The following is a 23,523-nucleotide window of genomic DNA, read 5'->3' as shown; positions in this document are numbered from 1 at the left end:
TCTTTAATAAATCATCAAGCTGCTGGGACAGTGTAGGGTGTGTTTCTATAATAAATCATCAAGCTGCTGGGACAGTGTAGGGTGTGTTTCTATAATAAATCCTCAAGCTGCTGGGACATTAGTGTAGGGTGTGTTTCTATAATAAATCATCAAGCTGCTGGGACAGTGTAGGGTGTGTTTCTTTAATAAATCATCAAGCTGCTGGGACAGTGTAGGGTGTGTTTCTTTAATAAATCATCAAGCTGCTGGGACAGTGTAGGTTGTGTTTCTATAATAAATCATCAAGCTGCTGGGACATTAGTGTAGGGTGTGTTTCTATAATAAATCATCAAGCTGCTGGGACAGTGTAGGGTGTGTTTCTATAATAAATCATCAAGCTGCTGGGACATTAGTGTAGGGTGTGTTTCTATAATAAATCATCAAGCTGCTGGGACAGTGTAGGGTGTGTTTCTATAATAAATCATCAACCTGCTGGGACATTAGTGTAGGGGTGTGTTTCTATAATAAATCCTCAAGCTGCTGGGACATTAGTGTAGGGGTGTGTTTCTATAATAAATCCTCAAACTGCTGGGACATTAGTGTAGGGTGTGTTTCTATAATAAATCATCAAGCTGCTGGGACAGTGTAGGGTGTGTTTCTATAATAAATCATCAAGCTGCTGGGACAGTGTAGGGTGTGTTTCTATAATAAATCATCAAGCTGCTGGGACATTAGTGTAGGGTGTGTTTCTATAATAAATCATCAAGCTGCTGGGACATTAGTGTAGGGTGTGTTTCTATAATAAATCATCAAGCTGCTGGGACAGTGTAGGGTGTGTTTCCATAATAAATAATCAAGCTGCTGGGACAGTGTAGGGTGTGTTTCTATAATAAATCATCAAGCTGCTGGGACATTAGTGTAGGGGTGTGTTTCTATAATAAATCATCAAGCTGCTGGGACAGTGTAGGGTGTGTTTCTATAATAAATCATCAAGCTGCTGGGACAGTGTAGGGTGTGTTTCTATAATAAATCCTCAAGCTGCTGGGACATTAGTGTAGGGTGTGTTTCTGTAATAAATCATCAAGCTGCTGGGACATTAGTGTAGGGTGTGTTTCTATAATAAATCATCAAGCTGCTGGGACAGTGTAGGGTGTGTTTCTATAATAAATCCTCAAGCTGCTGGGACAGTGTAGGGTGTGTTTCTATAATAAATCATCAAGCTGCTGGGACATTAGTGTAGGGTGTGTTTCTATAATAAATCATCAAGCTGCTGGGACATTAGTGTAGGTGTTTTCAAATCATCAAGCTGCTGGGACAGTGTAGGGTGTGTTTCTATAATAAATCCTCAAGCTGCTGGGACAGTGTAGGGTGTGTTTCTATAATAAATCATCAAGCTGCTGGGACATTAGTGTAGGGTGTGTTTCTATAATAAATCATCAAGCTGCTGGGACATTAGTGTAGGGTGTGTTTCTATAATAAATCATCAAGCTGCTGGGACAGTGTAGGGTGTGTTTCTATAATAAATCCTCAAGCTGCTGGGACAGTGTAGGGTGTGTTTCTATAATAAATCATCAAGCTGCTGGGACAGTGTAGGGTGTGTTTCTATAATAAATCATCAAGCTGCTGGGACAGTGTAGGGTGTGTTTCTATAATAAATCATCAAGCTGCTGGGACATTAGTGTAGGGTGTGTTTCTATAATATATCATCAAGCTGCTGGGACATTAGTGTAGGGTGTGTTTCTATAATAAATCATCAAGCTGCTGGGACATTAGTGTAGGGTGTGTTTCTATAATAAATCATCAAGCTGCTGGGACAGTGTAGGGTGTGTTTCTATAATAAATCATCAAGCTGCTGGGACAGTGTAGGGTGTGTTTCTATAATAAATCCTCAAGCTGCTGGGACATTAGTGTAGGGTTTGTTTCTATAATAAATCATCAAGCTGCTGGGACATTAGTGTAGGGTGTGTTTCTATAATAAATCATCAAGCTGCTGGGACAGTATAGGGTGTGTTTCTATAATAAATCATCAAGCTGCTGGGACAGTGTAGGGTGTGTTTCTATAATAAATCATCAAGCTGCTGGGACAGTGTAGGGTGTGTTTCTATAATAAATCATCAAGCTGCTGGGACAGTGTAGGGTGTGTTTCTATAATAAATCATCAAGCTGCTGGGACATTAGTGTAGGGTGTGTTTCTATAATAAATCATCAAGCTGCTGGGACATTAGTGTAGGGTGTGTTTCTATAATAAATCATCAAGCTGCTGGGACATTAGTGTAGGGTGTGTTTCTATAATAAATCCTCAAGCTGCTGGGACAGTGTAGGGTGTGTTTCTATAATAAATCATCAAGCTGCTGGGACATTAGTGTAGGGTGTGTTTCTATAATAAATCCTCAAGCTGCTGGGACAGTGTAGGGTGTGTTTCTATAATAAATCATCAAGCTGCTGGGACAGTGTAGGGTGTGTTTCTATAATAAATCCTCAAGCTGCTGGGACATTAGTGTAGGGTGTGTTTCTATAATAAATCCTCAAGCTGCTGGGACATTAGTGTAGGGTGTGTTTCCATAATAAATCATCAAGCTGCTGGGACAGTGTAGGGTGTGTTTCTATAATAAATCCTCAAGCTGCTGGGACAGTGTAGGGTGTGTTTATAATAAATCATCAAGCTGCTGGGACAGTGTAGGGTGTGTTTCTATAATAAATCATCAAGCTGCTGGGACAGTGTAGGGGTGTGTTTCTATAATAAATCATCAAGCTGCTGGGACAGTGTAGGGTGTGTTTCTATAATAAATCATCAAGCTGCTGGGACAGTGTAGGGTGTGTTTCTATAATAAATTATCAAGCTGCTGGGACAGTGTAGGGTGTGTTTCTATAATAAATCATCAAGCTGCTGGGACAGTGTAGGGTGTGTTTCTATAATAAATCATCAAGCTGCTGGGACATTAGTGTAGGGTGTGTTTCTATAATAAATCATCAAGCTGCTGGGACATTAGTGTAGGGTGTGTTTCTATAATAAATCATCAAGCTGCTGGGACAGTGTAGGGTGTGTTTCTATAATAAATCATCAAGCTGCTGGGACAGTGTAGGGTGTGTTTCTATAATAAATCCTCAAGCTGCTGGGACAGTGTAGGGTGTGTTTCTATAATAAATCATCAAGCTGCTGGGACAGTGTAGGGTGTGTTTCTATAATAAATCATCAAGCTGCTGGGACATTAGTGTAGGGTGTGTTTCTATAATAAATCATCAAGCTGCTGGGACAGTGTAGGGTGTGTTTCTATAATAAATCATCAAGCTGCTGGGACATTAGTGTAGGGTGTGTTTCTATAATAAATCATCAAGCTGCTGGGACAGTGTAGGGTGTGTTTCTATAATAAATCATCAAGCTGCTGGGACAGTGTAGGGTGTGTTTCTATAATAAATCATCAAGCTGCTGGGACATTAGTGTAGGGTGTGTTTCTATAATAAATCATCAAGCTGCTGGGACAGTGTAGGGTGTGTTTCTATAATAAATCATCAAGCTGCTGGGACAGTGTAGGGTGTGTTTCTATAATAAATCATCAAGCTGCTGGGACAGTGTAGGGTGTGTTTCTATAATAAATCATCAAGCTGCTGGGACAAGTGTAGGGTGTGTTTCTATAATAAATCATCAAGCTGCTGGGACAGTGTAGGGTGTGTTTCTATAATAAATCATCAAGCTGCTGGGACAGTGTAGGGTGTGTTTCTATAATAAATCATCAAGCTGCTGGGACAGTGTAGGGTGTGTTTCTATAATAAATCATCAAGCTGCTGGGACATTAGTGTAGGGTGTGTTTGTATAATAAATCATCAAGCTGCTGGGACATTAGTGTAGGGTGTGTTTCTATAATAAATCATCAAGCTGCTGGGACATTAGTGTAGGGGTGTGTTTCTATAATAAATCATCAAGCTGCTGGGACATTAGTGTAGGGTGTGTTTCTATAATAAATCATCAAGCTGCTGGGACAAGTGTAGGGTGTGTTTCTATAATAAATCATCAAGCTGCTGGGACATTAGTGTAGGGTGTGTTTCTATAATAAATCATCAAGCTGCTGGGACATTAGTGTAGGGTGTGTTTCTATAATAAATCATCAAGCTGCTGGGACATTAGTGTAGGGGTGTGTTTCTATAATAAATCATCAAGCTGCTGGGACAGTGTAGGGTGTGTTTCTATAATAAATCATCAAGCTGCTGGGACATTAGTGTAGGGTGTGTTTCTATAATAAATCATCAAGCTGCTGGGACAGTGTAGGGTGTGTTTCTATAATAAATCATCAAGCTGCTGGGACAGTGTAGGGTGTGTTTCCATAATAAATCATCAAGCTGCTGGGACAGTGTAGGGTGTGTTTCTATAATAAATCACTCAAGCTGCTGGGACAGTGTAGGGTGTGTTTCTATAATAAATCATCAAGCTGCTGGGACAGTGTAGGGTGTGTTTCTATAATAAATCATCAAGCTGCTGGGACAGTGTAGGGTGTGTTTCTATAATAAATCATCAAGCTGCTGGGACAGTGTAGGGTGTGTTTCTATAATAAATCATCAAGCTGCTGGGACAGTGTAGGGTGTGTTTCTATAATAAATCATCAAGCTGCTGGGACAGTGTAGGGTGTGTTTCTATAATAAATCATCAAGCTGCTGGGACTAGTGTAGGGTGTGTTTCTATAATAAATCATCAAGCTGCTGGGACATTAGTGTAGGGTGTGTTTCTATAATAAATCATCAAGCTGCTGGGACATTAGTGTAGGGTGTGTTTCTATAATAAATCATCAAGCTGCTGGGACAGTGTAGGGTGTGTTTCTATAATAAATCATCAAGCTGCTGGGACATTAGTGTAGGGTGTGTTTCTATAATAAATCCTCAAGCTGCTGGGACATTAGTGTAGGGTGTGTTTCTATAATATATCCTCAAGCTGCTGGGACATTAGTGTAGGGTGTGTTTCTATAATAAATCATCAAGCTGCTGGTACATTAGTGTAGGGGTGTGTTTCTATAATAAATCCTCAAGCTGCTGGGACAGTGTAGGGTGTGTTTCTATAATAAATCCTCAAACTGCTGGGACATTAGTGTAGGGTGTGTTTCTATAATAAATCATCAAGCTGCTGGGACATTAGTGTAGGGTGTGTTTCTATAAAAATCATCAAGCTGCTGGGACAGTGTAGGGTGTGTTTCTATAATAAATCATCAAGCTGCTGGGACAGTGTAGGGTGTGTTTCTATAATAAATCATCAAGCTGCTGGGACAGTGTAGGGTGTGTTTCTATAATAAATCATCAAGCTGCTGGGACATTAGTGTAGGGTGTGTTTCTATAATAAATCATCAAGCTGCTGGGACAGTGTAGGGTGTGTTTCTATAATAAATCATCAAGCTGCTGGGACATTAGTGTAGGGTGTGTTTCTATAATAAATCATCAAGCTGCTGGGACAGTGTAGGGTGTGTTTCTATAATAAATCATCAAGCTGCTGGGACATTAGTGTAGGGTGTGTTTCTATAATAAATCATCAAGCTGCTGGGACAGTGTAGGGTGTGTTTCTATAATAAATCATCAAGCTGCTGGGACAGTGTAGGGTGTGTTTCCATAATAAATCATCAAGCTGCTGGGACAGTGTAGGGTGTGTTTCTATAATAAATCCTCAAGCTGCTGGGACAGTGTAGGGTGTGTTTCTATAATAAATCATCAAGCTGCTGGGACAGTGTAGGGTGTGTTTCTATAATAAATCATCAAGCTGCTAGGACATTAGTGTAGGGTGTGTTTCTATAATAAATCATCAAGCTGCTGGGACATTAGTGTAGGGTGTGTTTCTATAATAAATCATCAAGCTGCTGGGACATTAGTGTAGGGTGTGTTTCTATAAAAATCATCAAGCTGCTGGGACAGTGTAGGGTGTGTTTCTATAATAAATCATCAAGCTGCTGGGACAGTGTAGGGTGTGTTTCTATAATAAATCATCAAGCTGCTGGGACATTAGTGTAGGGTGTGTTTCTATAATAAATCATCAAGCTGCTGGGACATTAGTGTAGGGTGTGTTTCTATAATAAATCATCAAGCTGCTGGGACATTAGTGTAGGGTGTGTTTCTATAATAAATCATCAAGCTGCTGGGACAGTGTAGGGTGTGTTTCTATAATAAATCATCAAGCTGCTGGGACATTAGTGTAGGGGTGTGTTTCTATAATAAATCATCAAGCTGCTGGGACAGTGTAGGGTGTGTTTCTATAATAAATCATCAAGCTGCTGGGACAGTGTAGGGTGTGTTTCCATAATAAATCATCAAGCTGCTGGGACAGTGTAGGGTGTGTTTCTATAATAAATCCTCAAGCTGCTGGGACAGTGTAGGGTGTGTTTCTATAATAAATCATCAAGCTGCTGGGACAGTGTAGGGTGTGTTTCTATAATAAATCATCAAGCTGCTGGGACAGTGTAGGGTGTGTTTCTATAATAAATCCTCAAGCTGCTGGGACAGTGTAGGGTGTGTTTCTATAATGAATCATCAAGCTGCTGGGACAGTGTAGGGTGTGTTTCTATAATAAATCATCAAGCTGCTGGGACAGTGTAGGGTGTGTTTCTATAATAAATCATCAAGCTGCTAGGACATTAGTGTAGGGTGTGTTTCTATAATAAATCATCAAGCTGCTGGGACATTAGTGTAGGGTGTGTTTCTATAATAAATCATCAAGCTGCTGGGACATTAGTGTAGGGTGTGTTTCTATAATAAATCATCAAGCTGCTGGGACAGTGTAGGGTGTGTTTCTATAATAAATCATCAAGCTGCTGGGACATTAGTGTAGGGTGTGTTTCTATAATAAATCCTCAAGCTGCTGGGACATTAGTGTAGGGTGTGTTTCTATAATATATCCTCAAGCTGCTGGGACATTAGTGTAGGGTGTGTTTCTATAATAAATCATCAAGCTGCTGGTACATTAGTGTAGGGTGTGTTTCTATAATAAATCCTCAAGCTGCTGGGACAGTGTAGGGTGTGTTTCTATAATAAATCCTCAAACTGCTGGGACATTAGTGTAGGGTGTGTTTCTATAATAAATCATCAAGCTGCTGGGACATTAGTGTAGGGTGTGTTTCTATAAAAAATCATCAAGCTGCTGGGACAGTGTAGGGTGTGTTTCTATAATAAATCATCAAGCTGCTGGGACAGTGTAGGGTGTGTTTCTATAATAAATCATCAAGCTGCTGGGACAGTGTAGGGTGTGTTTCTATAATAAATCATCAAGCTGCTGGGACATTAGTGTAGGGTGTGTTTCTATAATAAATCATCAAGCTGCTGGGACAGTGTAGGGTGTGTTTCTATAATAAATCATCAAGCTGCTGGGACATTAGTGTAGGGTGTGTTTCTATAATAAATCATCAAGCTGCTGGGACAGTGTAGGGTGTGTTTCTATAATAAATCATCAAGCTGCTGGGACATTAGTGTAGGGGTGTGTTTCTATAATAAATCATCAAGCTGCTGGGACAGTGTAGGGTGTGTTTCTATAATAAATCATCAAGCTGCTGGGACAGTGTAGGGTGTGTTTCCATAATAAATCATCAAGCTGCTGGGACAGTGTAGGGTGTGTTTCTATAATAAATCCTCAAGCTGCTGGGACAGTGTAGGGTGTGTTTCTATAATAAATCATCAAGCTGCTGGGACAGTGTAGGGTGTGTTTCTATAATAAATCATCAAGCTGCTGGGACAGTGTAGGGTGTGTTTCTATAATAAATCCTCAAGCTGCTGGGACAGTGTAGGGTGTGTTTCTATAATAAATCATCAAGCTGCTGGGACAGTGTAGGGTGTGTTTTTATAATAAATCATCAAGCTGCTGGGACAGTGTAGGGTGTGTTTCTATAATAAATCATCAAGCTGCTAGGACATTAGTGTAGGGTGTGTTTCTATAATAAATCATCAAGCTGCTGGGACATTAGTGTAGGGTGTGTTTCTATAATAAATCATCAAGCTGCTGGGACATTAGTGTAGGGGTGTGTTTCTTTAATAAATCATCAAGCTGCTGGGACATTAGTGTAGGGTGTGTTTCTATAATAAATCATCAAGCTGCTGGGACAGTGTAGGGTGTGTTTCTATAATAAATCATCAAGCTGCTGGGACATTAGTGTAGGGGTGTGTTTCTATAATAAATCCTCAAGCTGCTGGGACATTAGTGTAGGGTGTGTTTCTATAATATATCCTCAAGCTGCTGGGACATTAGTGTAGGGTGTGTTTCTATAATAAATCATCAAGCTGCTGGTACATTAGTGTAGGGTGTGTTTCTATAATAAATCCTCAAGCTGCTGGGACATTAGTGTAGGGTGTGTTTCTATAATAAATCATCAAGCTGCTGGGACATTAGTGTAGGGTGTGTTTCTTTAATAAATCATCAAGCTGCTGGGACATTAGTGTAGGGTGTGTTTCTATAATAAATCATCAAGCTGCTGGGACATTAGTGTAGGGTGTGTTTCTATAATAAATCATCAAGCTGCTGGGACATTAGTGTAGGGTGTGTTTCTTTAATAAATCATCAAGCTGCTGGGACATTAGTGTAGGGTGTGTTTCTATAATAAATCATCAAGCTGCTGGGACAGTGTAGGGTGTGTTTCTATAATAAATCATCAAGCTGCTGGGACATTAGTGTAGGGTGTGTTTCTATAATAAATCCTCAAGCTGCTGGGACATTAGTGTAGGGTGTGTTTCTATAATATATCCTCAAGCTGCTGGGACATTAGTGTAGGGTGTGTTTCTATAATAAATCATCAAGCTGCTGGTACATTAGTGTAGGGTGTGTTTCTATAATAAATCCTCAAGCTGCTGGGACAGTGTAGGGTGTGTTTCTATAATAAATCCTCAAACTGCTGGGACATTAGTGTAGGGTGTGTTTCCATAATAAATCATCAAGCTGCTGGGACAGTGTAGGGTGTGTTTCCATAATAAATCATCAAGCTGCTGGGACAGTGTAGGGTGTGTTTCTATAATAAATCATCAAGCTGCTGGGACATTAGTGTAGGGTGTGTTTCCATAATAAATCATCAAGCTGCTGGGACATTAGTGTAGGGTGTGTTTCTATAATAAATCATCAAGCTGCTGGGACAGTGTAGGGTGTGTTTCTATAATAAATCATCAAGCTGCTGGGACATTAGTGTAGGGGTGTGTTTCCATAATAAATCATCAAGCTGCTGGGACAGTGTAGGGTGTGTTTCTATAATAAATCATCAAGCTGCCGGGACAGTGTAGGGTGTGTTTCTATAATAAATCATCAAGCTGCTGGGACAGTGTAGGGTGTGTTTCTATAATAAATCATCAAGCTGCTGGGACAGTGTAGGGTGTGTTTCTATAATAAATCATCAAGCTGCTGGGACATTAGTGTAGGGTGTGTTTCTATAATAAATCATCAAGCTGCTGGGACAGTGTAGGGTGTGTTTCTATAATAAATCATCAAGCTGCTGGGACATTAGTGTAGGGTGTGTTTCTATAATAAATCATCAAGCTGCTGGGACATTAGTGTAGGGTGTGTTTCTATAATAAATCATCAAGCTGCTGGGACAGTGTAGGGTGTGTTTCTATAATAAATCATCAAGCTGCTGGGACATTAGTGTAGGGTGTGTTTCTATAATAAATCATCAAGCTGCTGGGACAGTGTAGGGTGTGTTTCTATAATAAATCATCAAGCTGCTGGGACAGTGTAGGGTGTGTTTCTATAATAAATCATCAAGCTGCTGGGACAGTGTAGGGTGTGTTTCTATAATAAATCCTCAAGCTGCTGGGACAGTGTAGGGTGTGTTTCTATAATAAATCATCAAGCTGCTGGGACAGTGTAGGGTGTGTTTCTATAATAAATCCTCAAGCTGCTGGGACAGTGTAGGGTGTGTTTCTATAATAAATCATCAAGCTGCTGGGACAGTGTAGGGTGTGTTTCTATAATAAATCCTCAAGCTGCTGGGACAGTGTAGGGTGTGTTTCTATAATAAATCCTCAAGCTGCTGGGACAGTGTAGGGTGTGTTTCTATAATAAATCATCAAGCTGCTGGGACATTAGTGTAGGGTGTGTTTCCATAATAAATCATCAAGCTGCTGGGACATTAGTGTAGGGTGTGTTTCTATAATAAATCCTCAAGCTGCTGGGACATTAGTGTAGGGTGTGTTTCTATAATAAATCATCAAGCTGCTGGGACATTAGTGTAGGGTGTGTTTCTATAATAAATCATCAAGCTGCTGGGACATTAGTGTAGGGTGTGTTTCTATAATAAATCATCAAGCTGCTGGGACATTAGTGTAGGGTGTGTTTCTATAATAAATCATCAAGCTGCTGGGACATTAGTGTAGGGTGTGTTTCTATAATAAATCATCAAGCTGCTGGGACAGTGTAGGGGTGTGTTTACATAATAAATCATCAAGCTGCTGGGACAGTGTAGGGTGTGTTTCTATAATAAATCCTCAAGCTGCTGGGACAGTGTAGGGTGTGTTTCTATAATAAATCATCAAGCTGCTGGGACAGTGTAGGGTGTGTTTCTATAATAAATCCTCAAGCTGCTGGGACAGTGTAGGGTGTGTTTCTATAATAAATCATCAAGCTGCTGGGACAGTGTAGGGTGTGTTTCTATAATAAATCCTCAAGCTGCTGGGACAGTGTAGGGTGTGTTTCTATAATAAATCCTCAAGCTGCTGGGACAGTGTAGGGTGTGTTTCTATAATAAATCATCAAGCTGCTGGGACATTAGTGTAGGGTGTGTTTCTATAATAAATCCTCAAGCTGCTGGGACATTAGTGTAGGGTGTGTTTCTATAATAAATCATCAAGCTGCTGGGACATTAGTGTAGGGTGTGTTTCTATAATAAATCATCAAGCTGCTGGGACAGTGTAGGGTGTGTTTCTATAATAAATCATCAAGCTGCTGGGACATTAGTGTAGGGTGTGTTTCTATAATAAATCATCAAGCTGCTGGGACAGTGTAGGGTGTGTTTCTATAATAAATCATCAAGCTGCTGGGACATTAGTGTAGGGTGTGTTTCATAATAAATCATCAAGCTGCTGGGACAGTGTAGGGTGTGTTTCGATAATAAATCATCAAGCTGCTGGGACAGTGTAGGGTGTGTTTACATAATAAATCATCAAGCTGCTGGGACAGTGTAGGGTGTGTTTCTATAATAAATCCTCAAGCTGCTGGGACAGTGTAGGGTGTGTTTCTATAATAAATCATCAAGCTGCTGGGACAGTGTAGGGTGTGTTTCTATAATAAATCATCAAGCTGCTGGGACAGTGTAGGGTGTGTTTCTATAATAAATCCTCAAGCTGCTGGGACAGTGTAGGGTGTGTTTCTATAATAAATCATCAAGCTGCTGGGACAGTGTAGGGTGTGTTTTTATAATAAATCATCAAGCTGCTGGGACAGTGTAGGGTGTGTTTCTATAATAAATCATCAAGCTGCTAGGACATTAGTGTAGGGTGTGTTTCTATAATAAATCATCAAGCTGCTGGGACATTAGTGTAGGGTGTGTTTCTATAATAAATCATCAAGCTGCTGGGACATTAGTGTAGGGTGTGTTTCTTTAATAAATCATCAAGCTGCTGGGACATTAGTGTAGGGTGTGTTTCTATAATAAATCATCAAGCTGCTGGGACAGTGTAGGGTGTGTTTCTATAATAAATCATCAAGCTGCTGGGACATTAGTGTAGGGTGTGTTTCTATAATAAATCCTCAAGCTGCTGGGACATTAGTGTAGGGTGTGTTTCTATAATATATCCTCAAGCTGCTGGGACATTAGTGTAGGGTGTGTTTCTATAATAAATCATCAAGCTGCTGGTACATTAGTGTAGGGTGTGTTTCTATAATAAATCCTCAAGCTGCTGGGACATTAGTGTAGGGTGTGTTTCTATAATAAATCATCAAGCTGCTGGGACATTAGTGTAGGGTGTGTTTCTTTAATAAATCATCAAGCTGCTGGGACATTAGTGTAGGGGTGTGTTTCTATAATAAATCATCAAGCTGCTGGGACATTAGTGTAGGGTGTGTTTCTATAATAAATCATCAAGCTGCTGGGACATTAGTGTAGGGTGTGTTTCTTTAATAAATCATCAAGCTGCTGGGACATTAGTGTAGGGTGTGTTTCTATAATAAATCATCAAGCTGCTGGGACAGTGTAGGGTGTGTTTCTATAATAAATCATCAAGCTGCTGGGACATTAGTGTAGGGTGTGTTTCTATAATAAATCCTCAAGCTGCTGGGACATTAGTGTAGGGTGTGTTTCTATAATATATCCTCAAGCTGCTGGGACATTAGTGTAGGGTGTGTTTCTATAATAAATCCTCAAGCTGCTGGTACATTAGTGTAGGGTGTGTTTCTATAATAAATCCTCAAGCTGCTGGGACAGTGTAGGGTGTGTTTCTATAATAAATCCTCAAACTGCTGGGACATTAGTGTAGGGTGTGTTTCCATAATAAATCATCAAGCTGCTGGGACAGTGTAGGGTGTGTTTCCATAATAAATCATCAAGCTGCTGGGACAGTGTAGGGTGTGTTTCTATAATAAATCATCAAGCTGCTGGGACATTAGTGTAGGGTGTGTTTCCATAATAAATCATCAAGCTGCTGGGACATTAGTGTAGGGTGTGTTTCTATAATAAATCATCAAGCTGCTGGGACAGTGTAGGGTGTGTTTCTATAATAAATCATCAAGCTGCTGGGACATTAGTGTAGGGTGTGTTTCCATAATAAATCATCAAGCTGCTGGGACAGTGTAGGGTGTGTTTCTATAATAAATCATCAAGCTGCCGGGACAGTGTAGGGTGTGTTTCTATAATAAATCATCAAGCTGCTGGGACAGTGTAGGGTGTGTTTCTATAATAAATCATCAAGCTGCTGGGACAGTGTAGGGTGTGTTTCTATAATAAATCATCAAGCTGCTGGGACATTAGTGTAGGGTGTGTTTCTATAATAAATCATCAAGCTGCTGGGACAGTGTAGGGTGTGTTTCTATAATAAATCATCAAGCTGCTGGGACATTAGTGTAGGGTGTGTTTCTATAATAAATCATCAAGCTGCTGGGACATTAGTGTAGGGTGTGTTTCTATAATAAATCATCAAGCTGCTGGGACAGTGTAGGGTGTGTTTCTATAATAAATCATCAAGCTGCTGGGACATTAGTGTAGGGTGTGTTTCTATAATAAATCATCAAGCTGCTGGGACAGTGTAGGGTGTGTTTCTATAATAAATCATCAAGCTGCTGGGACAGTGTAGGGTGTGTTTCTATAATAAATCATCAAGCTGCTGGGACAGTGTAGGGTGTGTTTCTATAATAAATCCTCAAGCTGCTGGGACAGTGTAGGGTGTGTTTCTATAATAAATCATCAAGCTGCTGGGACAGTGTAGGGTGTGTTTCTATAATAAATCCTCAAGCTGCTGGGACAGTGTAGGGTGTGTTTCTATAATAAATCATCAAGCTGCTGGGACAGTGTAGGGTGTGTTTCTATAATAAATCCTCAAGCTGCTGGGACAGTGTAGGGTGTGTTTCTATAATAAATCCTCAAGCTGCTGGGACAGTGTAGGGTGTGTTTCTATAATAAATCATCAAGCTGCTGGGACATTAGTGTAGGGGTGTGTTTCCATAATAAATCATCAAGCTGCTGGGACATTAGTGTAGGGTGTGTTTCTATAATAAATCCTCAAGCTGCTGGGACATTAGTGTAGGGTGTGTTTCTATAATAAATCATCAAGCTGCTGGGACATTAGTGTAGGGTGTGTTTCTATAATAAATCATCAAGCTGCTGGGACATTAGTGTAGGGTGTGTTTCTATAATAAATCATCAAGCTGCTGGGACATTAGTGTAGGGTGTGTTTCTATAATAAATCATCAAGCTGCTGGGACATTAGTGTAGGGTGTGTTTCTATAATAAATCATCAAGCTGCTGGGACAGTGTAGGGTGTGTTTACATAATAAATCATCAAGCTGCTGGGACAGTGTAGGGTGTGTTTCTATAATAAATCATCAAGCTGCTGGGACAGTGTAGGGTGTGTTTCTATAATAAATCATCAAGCTGCTGGGACATTAGTGTAGGGTGTGTTTCTATAATACATCATCAAGCTGCTGGGACAGTGTAGGGTGTGTTTCTATAATAAATCATCAAGCTGCTGGGACAGTGTAGGGTGTGTTTCTATAATAAATCATCAAGCTGCTGGGACAGTGTAGGGTGTGTCTATTTTGACTCACGTTAAAGACACGAGGTCCTCATAAAGGACTTCAGCTAAGTGTCCTTCAACTGGGCAAGCTTTACAAAGATAGTGTTGATTATCCCTGTTTCCAGTGTGCCCGCCGAGAGGGGATTCATTCTCCAAAAACAGAGTAAAGATGGGCTCAAGATCGCGCCTTCTTTAGGACAAAGTAATGAGGTTGATGTGCATCAAGCTGCTCCAAGGAGTTGGACAGTTTTTACTTCCCAACAGCAGCGGCTCACTTTGAGCAGGCCACGGTCGTCCGCAAACGCAAGAAAATTAGAGGCTAATTATTGTTTTCGTCAGGCCCTGTCCTAGCACTTCTGCTGCCGCCCTAGGCAAGATCAACATATGCTGCCTCTGTGTCATGTATAGTATAAAGATTTGGAATGGATTGATAGACTAGAGTAGAGTAATTATGTGTATCATGAACAATTGGTGCATTTCAGTTGAGCTTATTCCGTAGCACTTGGAAACTAAACATCGTTGCCATCTATTCACATCAGAGAGTTACAATCACTAGGCAGCCAACTGCCTATAGTAAGAAACAGAGTTCTCAATAAGCCTCGTATATCACACATGACACGAGTTACGACCCCACGATAGTTCAAATTACAACAAACATACCATTTATTAACATCATCCAGTAGAACTGTAAAAAGAGTGAGATATAAATTGAGCTTTGGAAACAAGTGCTTTCATAAATGCATGGCGTGGGCCTCGCTTCACAGCAGCATTGTAAAATAAGATTTCTCTCAATGAACCAGCCTTAACGAATTTAGTTCATTTACATATTGAATTTGATTGTCCAACATCACTTTGATAATTTCTTCATTTTCTGGCCGCCTAGTGGCCTCTTTCCACTGCTGTGGTGCTGAATGGCAGCGGAAATGGGGCAGACCGGCCCTGGTGTTCCTCCACCACCTCTCCCCAGTTTTGTTATTTACTAGGCCTATTTAAAAATGTTCATGCCTAGGCTGTTAAATTAGAGAGGCCTAGATTGTATTTGAAAACAGCTGAGTTTTGTTATTTATTAATTAAAATGTTCATACAAACAGCCTATTGGACAGGTCGTTCGCAAATTATATTATACAATATTACATTTTAAAGTTGTGTTTTATTAACGTGAAGGCAACTTGTTCTAGGCTAAATGTTTTTTTATAGATTTTTTTAAATTATATTAATTGATGATTTCCAGCAGGGATAAAGACGCAACAGGCAATGTTTTGCTTTTAAATAAAACCTGTCATGTTGGTATAAGAACATTGTTTTATTACAACTTTACAGGCTAATTTCTATTCTGTTAAGATGAATTACAATAATAATGTGATTTTGAGCACAGTGGGTGGACGCTGTAATGCGTTACGCAAACAATGCATATTAATTTCTCAAATGTCCGGTAAATAAAAAGATCTTGCCGGTCACGTTGTCAAGCGCCAAATTTTCCTGACGGAAACCCTGCCATGTACACAAAGAAAAAACATGTATACACACCCGCCATACACACCAGTATCTCACCTCTGGGAGACCACGGGGGATTCGTTAGGTGGGGGGACCCCCCGTCCCCCTGCGGTGCGTAGTGGGGTGCTGCTGACCACCCCTCCTCCCTGAGGGCGGCCCTGCTCGGGGGTCAGGGTCACGCTGGGGTCAGGGGTCAGGCCTGCGGGGTCACTGTTGTTGTTGTTCTCGGGGGTGGGGCAAGTGCCATTACACTGCTGGGACAGAGACTGGACCTCCTCCCCTAGACTCTCCATCCCTACGTTCAACTCCTCCAGCTTCTGAATAGACCTGGGTAGATAGAACACACAGGTTAATACACACACACAAACACGGGTGGAATCTCTGCTGGTCTTGTGCCATGTCTCTTTAATAATGTAATTGATGTACAGTGGGGAAAAAAAAGTATTTAGTCAGCCACTAATTGTGCAAGTTCTCCCACTTAAAAAGATGAGAGAGGCCTGTAATTGTCATCATAGGTACACGTCAACTATGACAGACAAATTGAGAGAAAAAAATCCAGAAAATCACATTGTAGGATTTTTTATGAATTTATTTGCAAATTATGGTGGAAAATAAGTATTTGGTCACCTACAAACAAGCAAGATTTCTGGCTCTCACAGACCTGTAACTTCTTCTTTAAGAGGCTCCTCTGTCCTCCACTCGTTACCTGTATTAATGGCACCTGTTTGAACTTGTTCAGTATAAAAGACACCTGTCCACAACCTCAAACAGTCACACTCCAAACTCCACTATGACCAAGACCAAAGAGCTGTCAAAGGACACCAGAAACAAAATTGTAGACCTGCACCAGGCTGGGAAGACTGAATCTGCAATAGGTAAGCAGCTTGGTTTGAAGAAATCAACTGTGGGAGCAATTATTAGGAAATGGAAGACATACAAGACCACTGATAATCTCCCTCGATCTGGGGCTCCCCGCAAGATCTCACCCCGTGGGGTCAAAATGATCACAAGAACGGTGAGCAAAAATCCCAGAACCACACGGGGGGACCTAGTGAATGACCTGCAGAGAGCTGGGACCAAAGTAACAAAGCCTACCATCAGTAACACACTACGCCGCCAGGGACTCAAATCCTGCAGTGCCAGACGTGTCTCCCTGCTTAAGCCATGTCCAGGCCCGTCTGAAGTTTGCTAGAGTGCATTTGGATGATCCAGAAGAGGATTGGGAGAATGTCATATGGTCAGATGAAACCAAAATAGAACTTTTTGGTAAAAACTCAACTCGTCGTGTTTGGAGGACAAAGAATGCTGAGTTGCATCCAAAGAACACCATACCTACTGTGAAGCATGGGGGTGGAAACATCATGCTTTGGGGCTGTTTTTCTGCAAAGGGACCAGGACGACTGATCCGTGTAAAGGAAAGAATGAATGGGGCCATGTATCGTGAGATTTTGAGTGAAAACCTCCTTCCATCAGCAAGGGCATTGAAGATGAAACGTGGCTGGGTCTTTCAGCATGACAATGATCCCAAACACACCGCCCGGGCAACGAAGGAGTGGCTTCGTAAGAAGCATTTCAAGGTCCTGGAGTGGCCTAGCCAGTCTCCAGATCTCAACCCCATAGAAAATCTTTGGAGGGAGTTGAAAGTCCGTGTTGCCCAGCGACAGCCCCAAAACATCACTGCTCTAGAGGAGATCTGCATGGAGGAATGGGCCAAAATACCAGCAACAGTGTGTGAAAACCTTGTGAAGACTTACAGAAAACGTTTGACCTGTGTCATTGCCAACAAAGGGTATATAACAAAGTATTGAGAAACTTTTGTTATTGACCAAATACTTATTTTCCACCATAATTTGCAAATAAATTCATAAAAAATCCTACAATGTGATTTTCTGGAATTTTTTTTCTCATTTTGTCTGTCATAGTTGACGTGTACCTATGATGCAAATTACAGGCCTCTCTCATCTTTTTAAGTGGGAGAACTTGCACAATTGGTGGCTGACTAAATACCTTTTTTTCCCCACTGTAACTGTCACTCTGATGTCAGAATACAGTGGGGGAAAAAAGTATTTAGTCAGCCACCAATTGTGCAAGTTCTCCCACTTAGGATTTGAGTCCCTGGCGGCGTAGTGTGTTACTGATGGTAGGCTTTGTTACTTTGGTCCCAGCTCTCTGCAGGTCATTCACTAGGTCCCCCCGTGTGGTTCTGGGATTTTTGCTCACCGTTCTTGTGATCATTTTGACCCCACAGGGTGAGATCTTGCGTGGAGCCCCAGATCGAGGGAGATTATCAGTGGTCTTGTATGTCTTCCATTTCCTAATAATTGCTCCCACAGTTGATTTCTTCAAACCAAGCTGCTTACCTATTGCAGATTCAGTCTTCCCAGCCTGGTGCAGGTCTACAATTTTGTTTCTGGTGTCCTTTGACAGCTCTTTGGTCTTGGCCATAGTGGAGTTTGGAGTGTGACTGTTTGAGGTTGTGGACAGGTGTCTTTTATACTGATAACAAGTTCAAACAGGTGCCATTAATACAGGTAACGAGTGGAGGACAGAAGAGCCTCTTAAAGAAGAAGTTACAGGTCTGTGAGAGCCAGAAATCTTGCTTGTTTGTAGGTGACCAAATACTTATTTTCCACCATAATTTGCAAATAAATTCATTAAAAAATCCTACAATGTGATTTTCTGGAGAAAAAAATTCTCAATTTGTCTGTCATAGTTGACGTGTACCTATGATGAAAATTACATGCCTCTCTCATCTTTTTAAGTGGGAGAACTTGCACAATTGGTGGCTGACTAAATACTTTTTTCCCCCACTGTAGTTAGATAATGAGTCTGTCTCCAGGCACCACAGGAGCAGCTGGTGCTCAGGGTATTAGAGACACTTCATAAGACACCCTGTTAGTGAAAGAACACAACAGTCTCTCTCTAAGCATCAGTTAACATTTTGTCATCTTGTCAAACATCCTCCAGGCTAGAGCATCTCATTAATATTGAGTGTTTACCATAGATATAGAACCCTAGATAGGCTGATGTCATAGAGCCCCTATCCACAGGAAATAGAATCTGTCTACTGATACTGTATATTGTCTTTCACTCTATAATAGAGATGACATCATAGGGTCAGGCCATGTTCTCCCTTCTAGACTGTGGTGTGAATCAGTAGGACAAAGTGCTTTTGATCTCTCTCCCCATCTACCCCCCTCCTCCTTCTCCCCCCTCCTTCCCTCCCCCCTCCTCCATCCCCTCCCCCCTCCTCCATCCCCTCCTTCTTCCCTCCCCCCTCCTCCATCCCCTCCTTCTTCCCTCCCCCCTCCTCCATCTCCTCCCCCTCTCCATCCCTCCCCCTGTATTATTTAGAAGGGCATAATGATATCATTAGAGTTCTTTGGGGCCTTTCTTAGTTATTTCCTTTCTGTTCTTCTAACTAGACTCAAAATGTTCCCATACGTTTTAAAATCATTCTGAACCCAGACTGTCCTGAATGTTTATATATAACAAGCGTGTGTCTCTCCATTGCGTCATGTTAGATCCAAGCCATGGGTTGTACAGAGAAGGCTGTACTGTCTTCTAAATCTGCCAAGTGTTGTTTTTTTCCAAAGGGTGAGGCAATGGTGCTTGATTTAAACGATATGTTCAGCAACAACAGAGAAACCCTTATTCCATCCATTACATGCAGGAAGAAATAGTACATTACATCATGTAACATCTGAGGTCTGTGGTCTGCAACATATGGAGCAGTCCAAGAGGAGGAGAGTCATTACAGGGTTTAGGACAAAATGGAAATCAACTCATCAAAACATAAAAAAAGCAAGGCTGAGGTGAACTCATCATGTTGGTTTCAGACCGCGGTGGGTGAATAACTGACCTATTGAGGAACTGAAGTCCTGTGCTTTGTGGGTATGTCTGACCTGTTGAGGAACTGAAGTCCTGTGCTTTGTGTGTATGTCTGACCTGTTGAGGAACTGAAGTCCTGTGCTTCGTGTGTATGTCTGACCTGTTGAGGAACTGAAGTCCTGTGCTTTGTGGGTATGTCTGACCTGTTGAGGAACTGAAGTCCTGTGCTTTGTGCGTATGTCTGACCTGTTGAGGAACTGAAGTCCTGTGCTTTGTGCGTATGTCTGACCTGTTGAGGAACTGAAGTCCTGTGCTTCGTGTGTATGTCTGACCTGTTGAGGAACTGAAGTCCTGTGCTTCGTGTGTATGTCTGACCTGTTGAGGAACTGAAGTCCTGTGCTTCGTGTGTATGTCTGACCTGTTGAGGAAGGTCTCCGTGAGGCTGTGCTGCATGGCGTCTGTCCCGGGGGCTGGCTGGTCTGTGTGTTGCACCCCTCCCTCCAGCAGCATCTGCTGGTAGACTTTTCTCTGCTGCTGCTTCTGCTCCAGGTGCTGCTGTACCCTCAGACGCTGGCGGTAGAACTCCTCAAACTTCTCTGTCGAGTCACGCAGCTGAGGAGGTAACACACACACACACATTTATTAAACCACAAACCTAATTCAGAATGGTTTGAAGTACAGCCAACTTCTTACATAGTGCCATTCACATTCAAAGCCAGCATTGACGGCACACCCCTTCAGTTCTGGAAGAAAAATGCCATTCATGTTCACTGCCATCACTCGCCCTCTTTGATGCAGGGACCACAGCCAGTGTGAAATCCAATAACCTGTTGGGCTCACACACACACAGAGCTGTGGCAGAGGGAGCCATAAAGCAGGGTCTCATCTGAAGGTGAAATCACAGTCTAATGTCCCACTCTGCTACTGGTCTGTGTATCAGTCTAATGTCCCACTCTGATACTGGTCTGTTTATCAGTCTAATGTCCCACTCTGCTACTGGTCTGTTTATCAGTCTAATGTCCCACTCTGCTACTGGTCTGTTTATCAGTCTAATGTCCCACTCTGCTACTGTTCTGTTTATCAGTCTAATGTCCCACTCTGTTACTGGTCTGTTTATCAGTCTAATGTCCCACTCTGCTACTGGTCTGTTTATCAGTCTAATGTCCCACTCTGCTACTGGTCTGTTTATCAGTCTAATGTCCCACTCTGTTACTGGTCTGTTTATCAGTCTAATGTCCCACTCTGCTACTGGTCTGTTTATCAGTCTAATGTCCCACTCTGCTACTGGTCTGTTTATCAGTCTAATGTCCCACTCTGCTACTGGTCTGTTTATCAGTCTAATGTCCCACTCTGCTACTGGTCTGTTTATCAGTCTAATGTCCCACTCTGCTACTGGTCTGTTTATCAGTCTAATGTCCCACTCTGTTACTGGTCTGTTTATCAGTCTAATGTCCCACTCTGTTACTGGTCTGTTTATCAGTCTAATGTCCCACTCTGCTACTGGTCTGTTTATCAGTCTAATGTCCCACTCTGCTACTGGTCTGTTTATCAGTCTAATGTCCCACTCTGCTACTGGTCTGTTTATCAGTCTAATGTCCCACTCTGCTACTGGTCTGTTTATCAGTCTAATGTCCCACTCTGTTACTGGTCTGTTTATCAGTCTAATGTCCCACTCTGTTACTGGTCTGTTTATCAGTCTAATGTCCCACTCTGCTACTGGTCTGTTTATCAGTCTAATGTCCCACTCTGCTACTGGTCTGTTTATCAGTCTAATGTCCCACTCTGTTACTGGTCTGTTTATCAGTCTAATGTCCCACTCTGCTACTGGTCTGTTTATCAGTCTAATGTCCCACTCTGTTACTGGTCTGTTTATCAGTCTAATGTCCCACTCTGCTACTGGTCTGTTTATCAGTCTAATGTCCCACTCTGCTACTGGTCTGTTTATCAGTCTCCCAGGTGACAGGCGTGGCAGAGCAGGGCTGTACATTCACAGTCTGGCTGTAGGAAAGGGGGATATCTAGTCAGTTGTACAACTGAATGCATTCAACTGAAATGTGTCTTCCGCATTTAACCCAACCCCTCTGAATCAGAGATGTGCGGGGGGCTGCCTTAATCGACGTCCAAGTATAGGCTAGACAGGACAGCGGTGGCAGGGTAGAGCAGGGCTGTATATTCGCAGTCTGGCTATAGGCTAGACAGGATAGCTGTGGTGGGGCAGAGCAGCACAGGGCTTTACATTCACAGTCTCGCTATAGGCTAGACAGGACAGTTGTGGTGGGGCAGAGCAGGGCTTTACATTCACAGTCTGGCTATAGGCTAGACAGGACAGTTGTGGTGGGGCAGAGCAGGGCTTTACATTCACAGTCTGGCTATAGGCTAGACAGGACAGTTGTGGCAGGGTAGAGCAGAGCAGAGAACAGTCTGCTCTCCTCTAAGGCTATAATTAGAGGGAAATCAGGCGACTAGTGTCCTTTGGGCTGTACTGTTCTGTAACACACACAGAGACAGAGAGAGACACAGAGACAGAGAGACAGAGAGGGAGAGACACAGAGACAGAGAGAGACAGAGACAGAGACAGAGACAGAGACAGAGACAGAGACAGAGACAGAGACAGAGACAGAGACAGAGAGAGAGAGAGAGAGAGAGAGAGAGAGAGAGACACAGAGACAGAGAGAGAGAGAGAGAGAGAGAGAGAGAGGGCAGGTCTCTTAGCTGTAATCCAGGCTCTGTAAACCGCAGACGATCGATGACTCAGTGAGTTTCACACGTCAGACACAGATTCATCTCAGGCCTATATTTAGACTGATGGAGGCCACCATCTTGGAAAGTAATTCTCTCTACAACCCCAATCATCACACATCAGTAGGGAAGATGACTCTGTAGGATTTGTCTGAACCGGGTAAAAAGGTCAGGGTGAGGCGCCTTTTAGACACATTTTCTAGAAATGTGTTTTTATTTTGCAAAAAAGACACTCTTCCCCACCTCCTCTCCATCAGGTATTTTACCTCGTTCCTCTCTGCAGAGCTTGGTGATGGGGCGTCCTCTCCAGGGGCGGAATCGGGGCGCAGGGTGCCTGAACTCATCATCTTATCCACGGGCGTGTCTGTCCTGGAGCTACAGAGACAGACCCAGAGAGACCACATTAAAGGACTACGTAATGTGTATGTTACTGCATCAACGACTGCTGCAATGTCCTCCAGACCTTCCTCAGATAATCACTACTGTCACTCTGCTACTCCCTAATAAGTGGGTGTTGAGCAAGTCATCACTGAGCCTCTTCTTCGAGTACTTGAAGGTAGAGGCTCTCTAGTGCTTCCTACTACAGAGGTTAGTCCTCAGTCTACTCCAGGCTTAATCAAACAGGTGACGTTTGCAATCGCAACAAATAATCTGCTCAGACCCCAACCAAGGACCATCAAAAGCCGTGCTATAGATTCTCGGACAACCCAAAGATTCCTAGAGGCCCTTCCAGACTCCCTCCATCTACTCAAGGACGTTGGAGTACAAAAATCAGTTAACGACCTTACTGAGGATCTAAATATAACCTTGCGTAATACCCTAGATGCAGTCGCACCCCTAAAAACTAAAAACATTTGTCACAAGAATCTAGCTCCCTGGTATACAGAAAATACCCGAGCCCTGAAGCAAGCCTCCAGAAAATTGGAACGGAAATGGCTCTCCACCAAACTGGAAGTCTTCCTACTAGCTTGGAAAGACAGTACCGTGCAATATCGAAGAGCCCTCACTGCTGCTCGATCATCGTATTTTTCCAACCTAATTGAGGAGAATAAGAACAATCCTAAATTTATATTTTATACTGTCACAAAGCTAACTAAAAAGCAGCATTCCCCAAGAGAGGATGCCTTTCACTTCAGCAGTGATGAATTCATGAACTTCTTCCACGACAAGATCATGGTCATTAGAAAGCAAATGACGGACTCCTCTTTGAATCTGCGTATTTCTCAGCTGTCCTGAGTCTGCACACACCTGCCAGGACCTAGGATCAATGGAGGCACCCAACTTTTTTAATCCTGTATCTCTTGACACATTCATGAAAAT

General features: G+C 42.1%; 1 protein-coding gene across 2 annotated transcripts in view; it reads right to left on the bottom strand.

The window, feature by feature from the left end:
- LOC121535466 (WD repeat-containing protein 47) overlaps nucleotides 1–23,523 on the bottom strand; it is a 50,203-nt gene that overhangs the window by 18,434 nt on the left and 8,246 nt on the right. For both annotated transcript variants that reach the window (XM_041842568.2, XM_041842569.2), the window contains exons 8-10: nucleotides 22,470–22,578; nucleotides 19,883–20,076; nucleotides 15,691–15,960 (exon numbers count right to left, since the gene is read on the bottom strand). In XM_041842568.2, the coding sequence (XP_041698502.2) occupies nucleotides 15,691–15,960; nucleotides 19,883–20,076; nucleotides 22,470–22,578 (573 nt within the window). The remainder of the gene's footprint in view (nucleotides 1–15,690; nucleotides 15,961–19,882; nucleotides 20,077–22,469; nucleotides 22,579–23,523) is intronic.

This window comes from Coregonus clupeaformis, chromosome 21, assembly GCF_020615455.1.
Source record: "Coregonus clupeaformis isolate EN_2021a chromosome 21, ASM2061545v1, whole genome shotgun sequence".
Lineage (NCBI taxonomy): Eukaryota > Metazoa > Chordata > Actinopteri > Salmoniformes > Salmonidae > Coregonus > Coregonus clupeaformis.
This window is presented reverse-complemented; position numbering and strand designations above follow the sequence as displayed.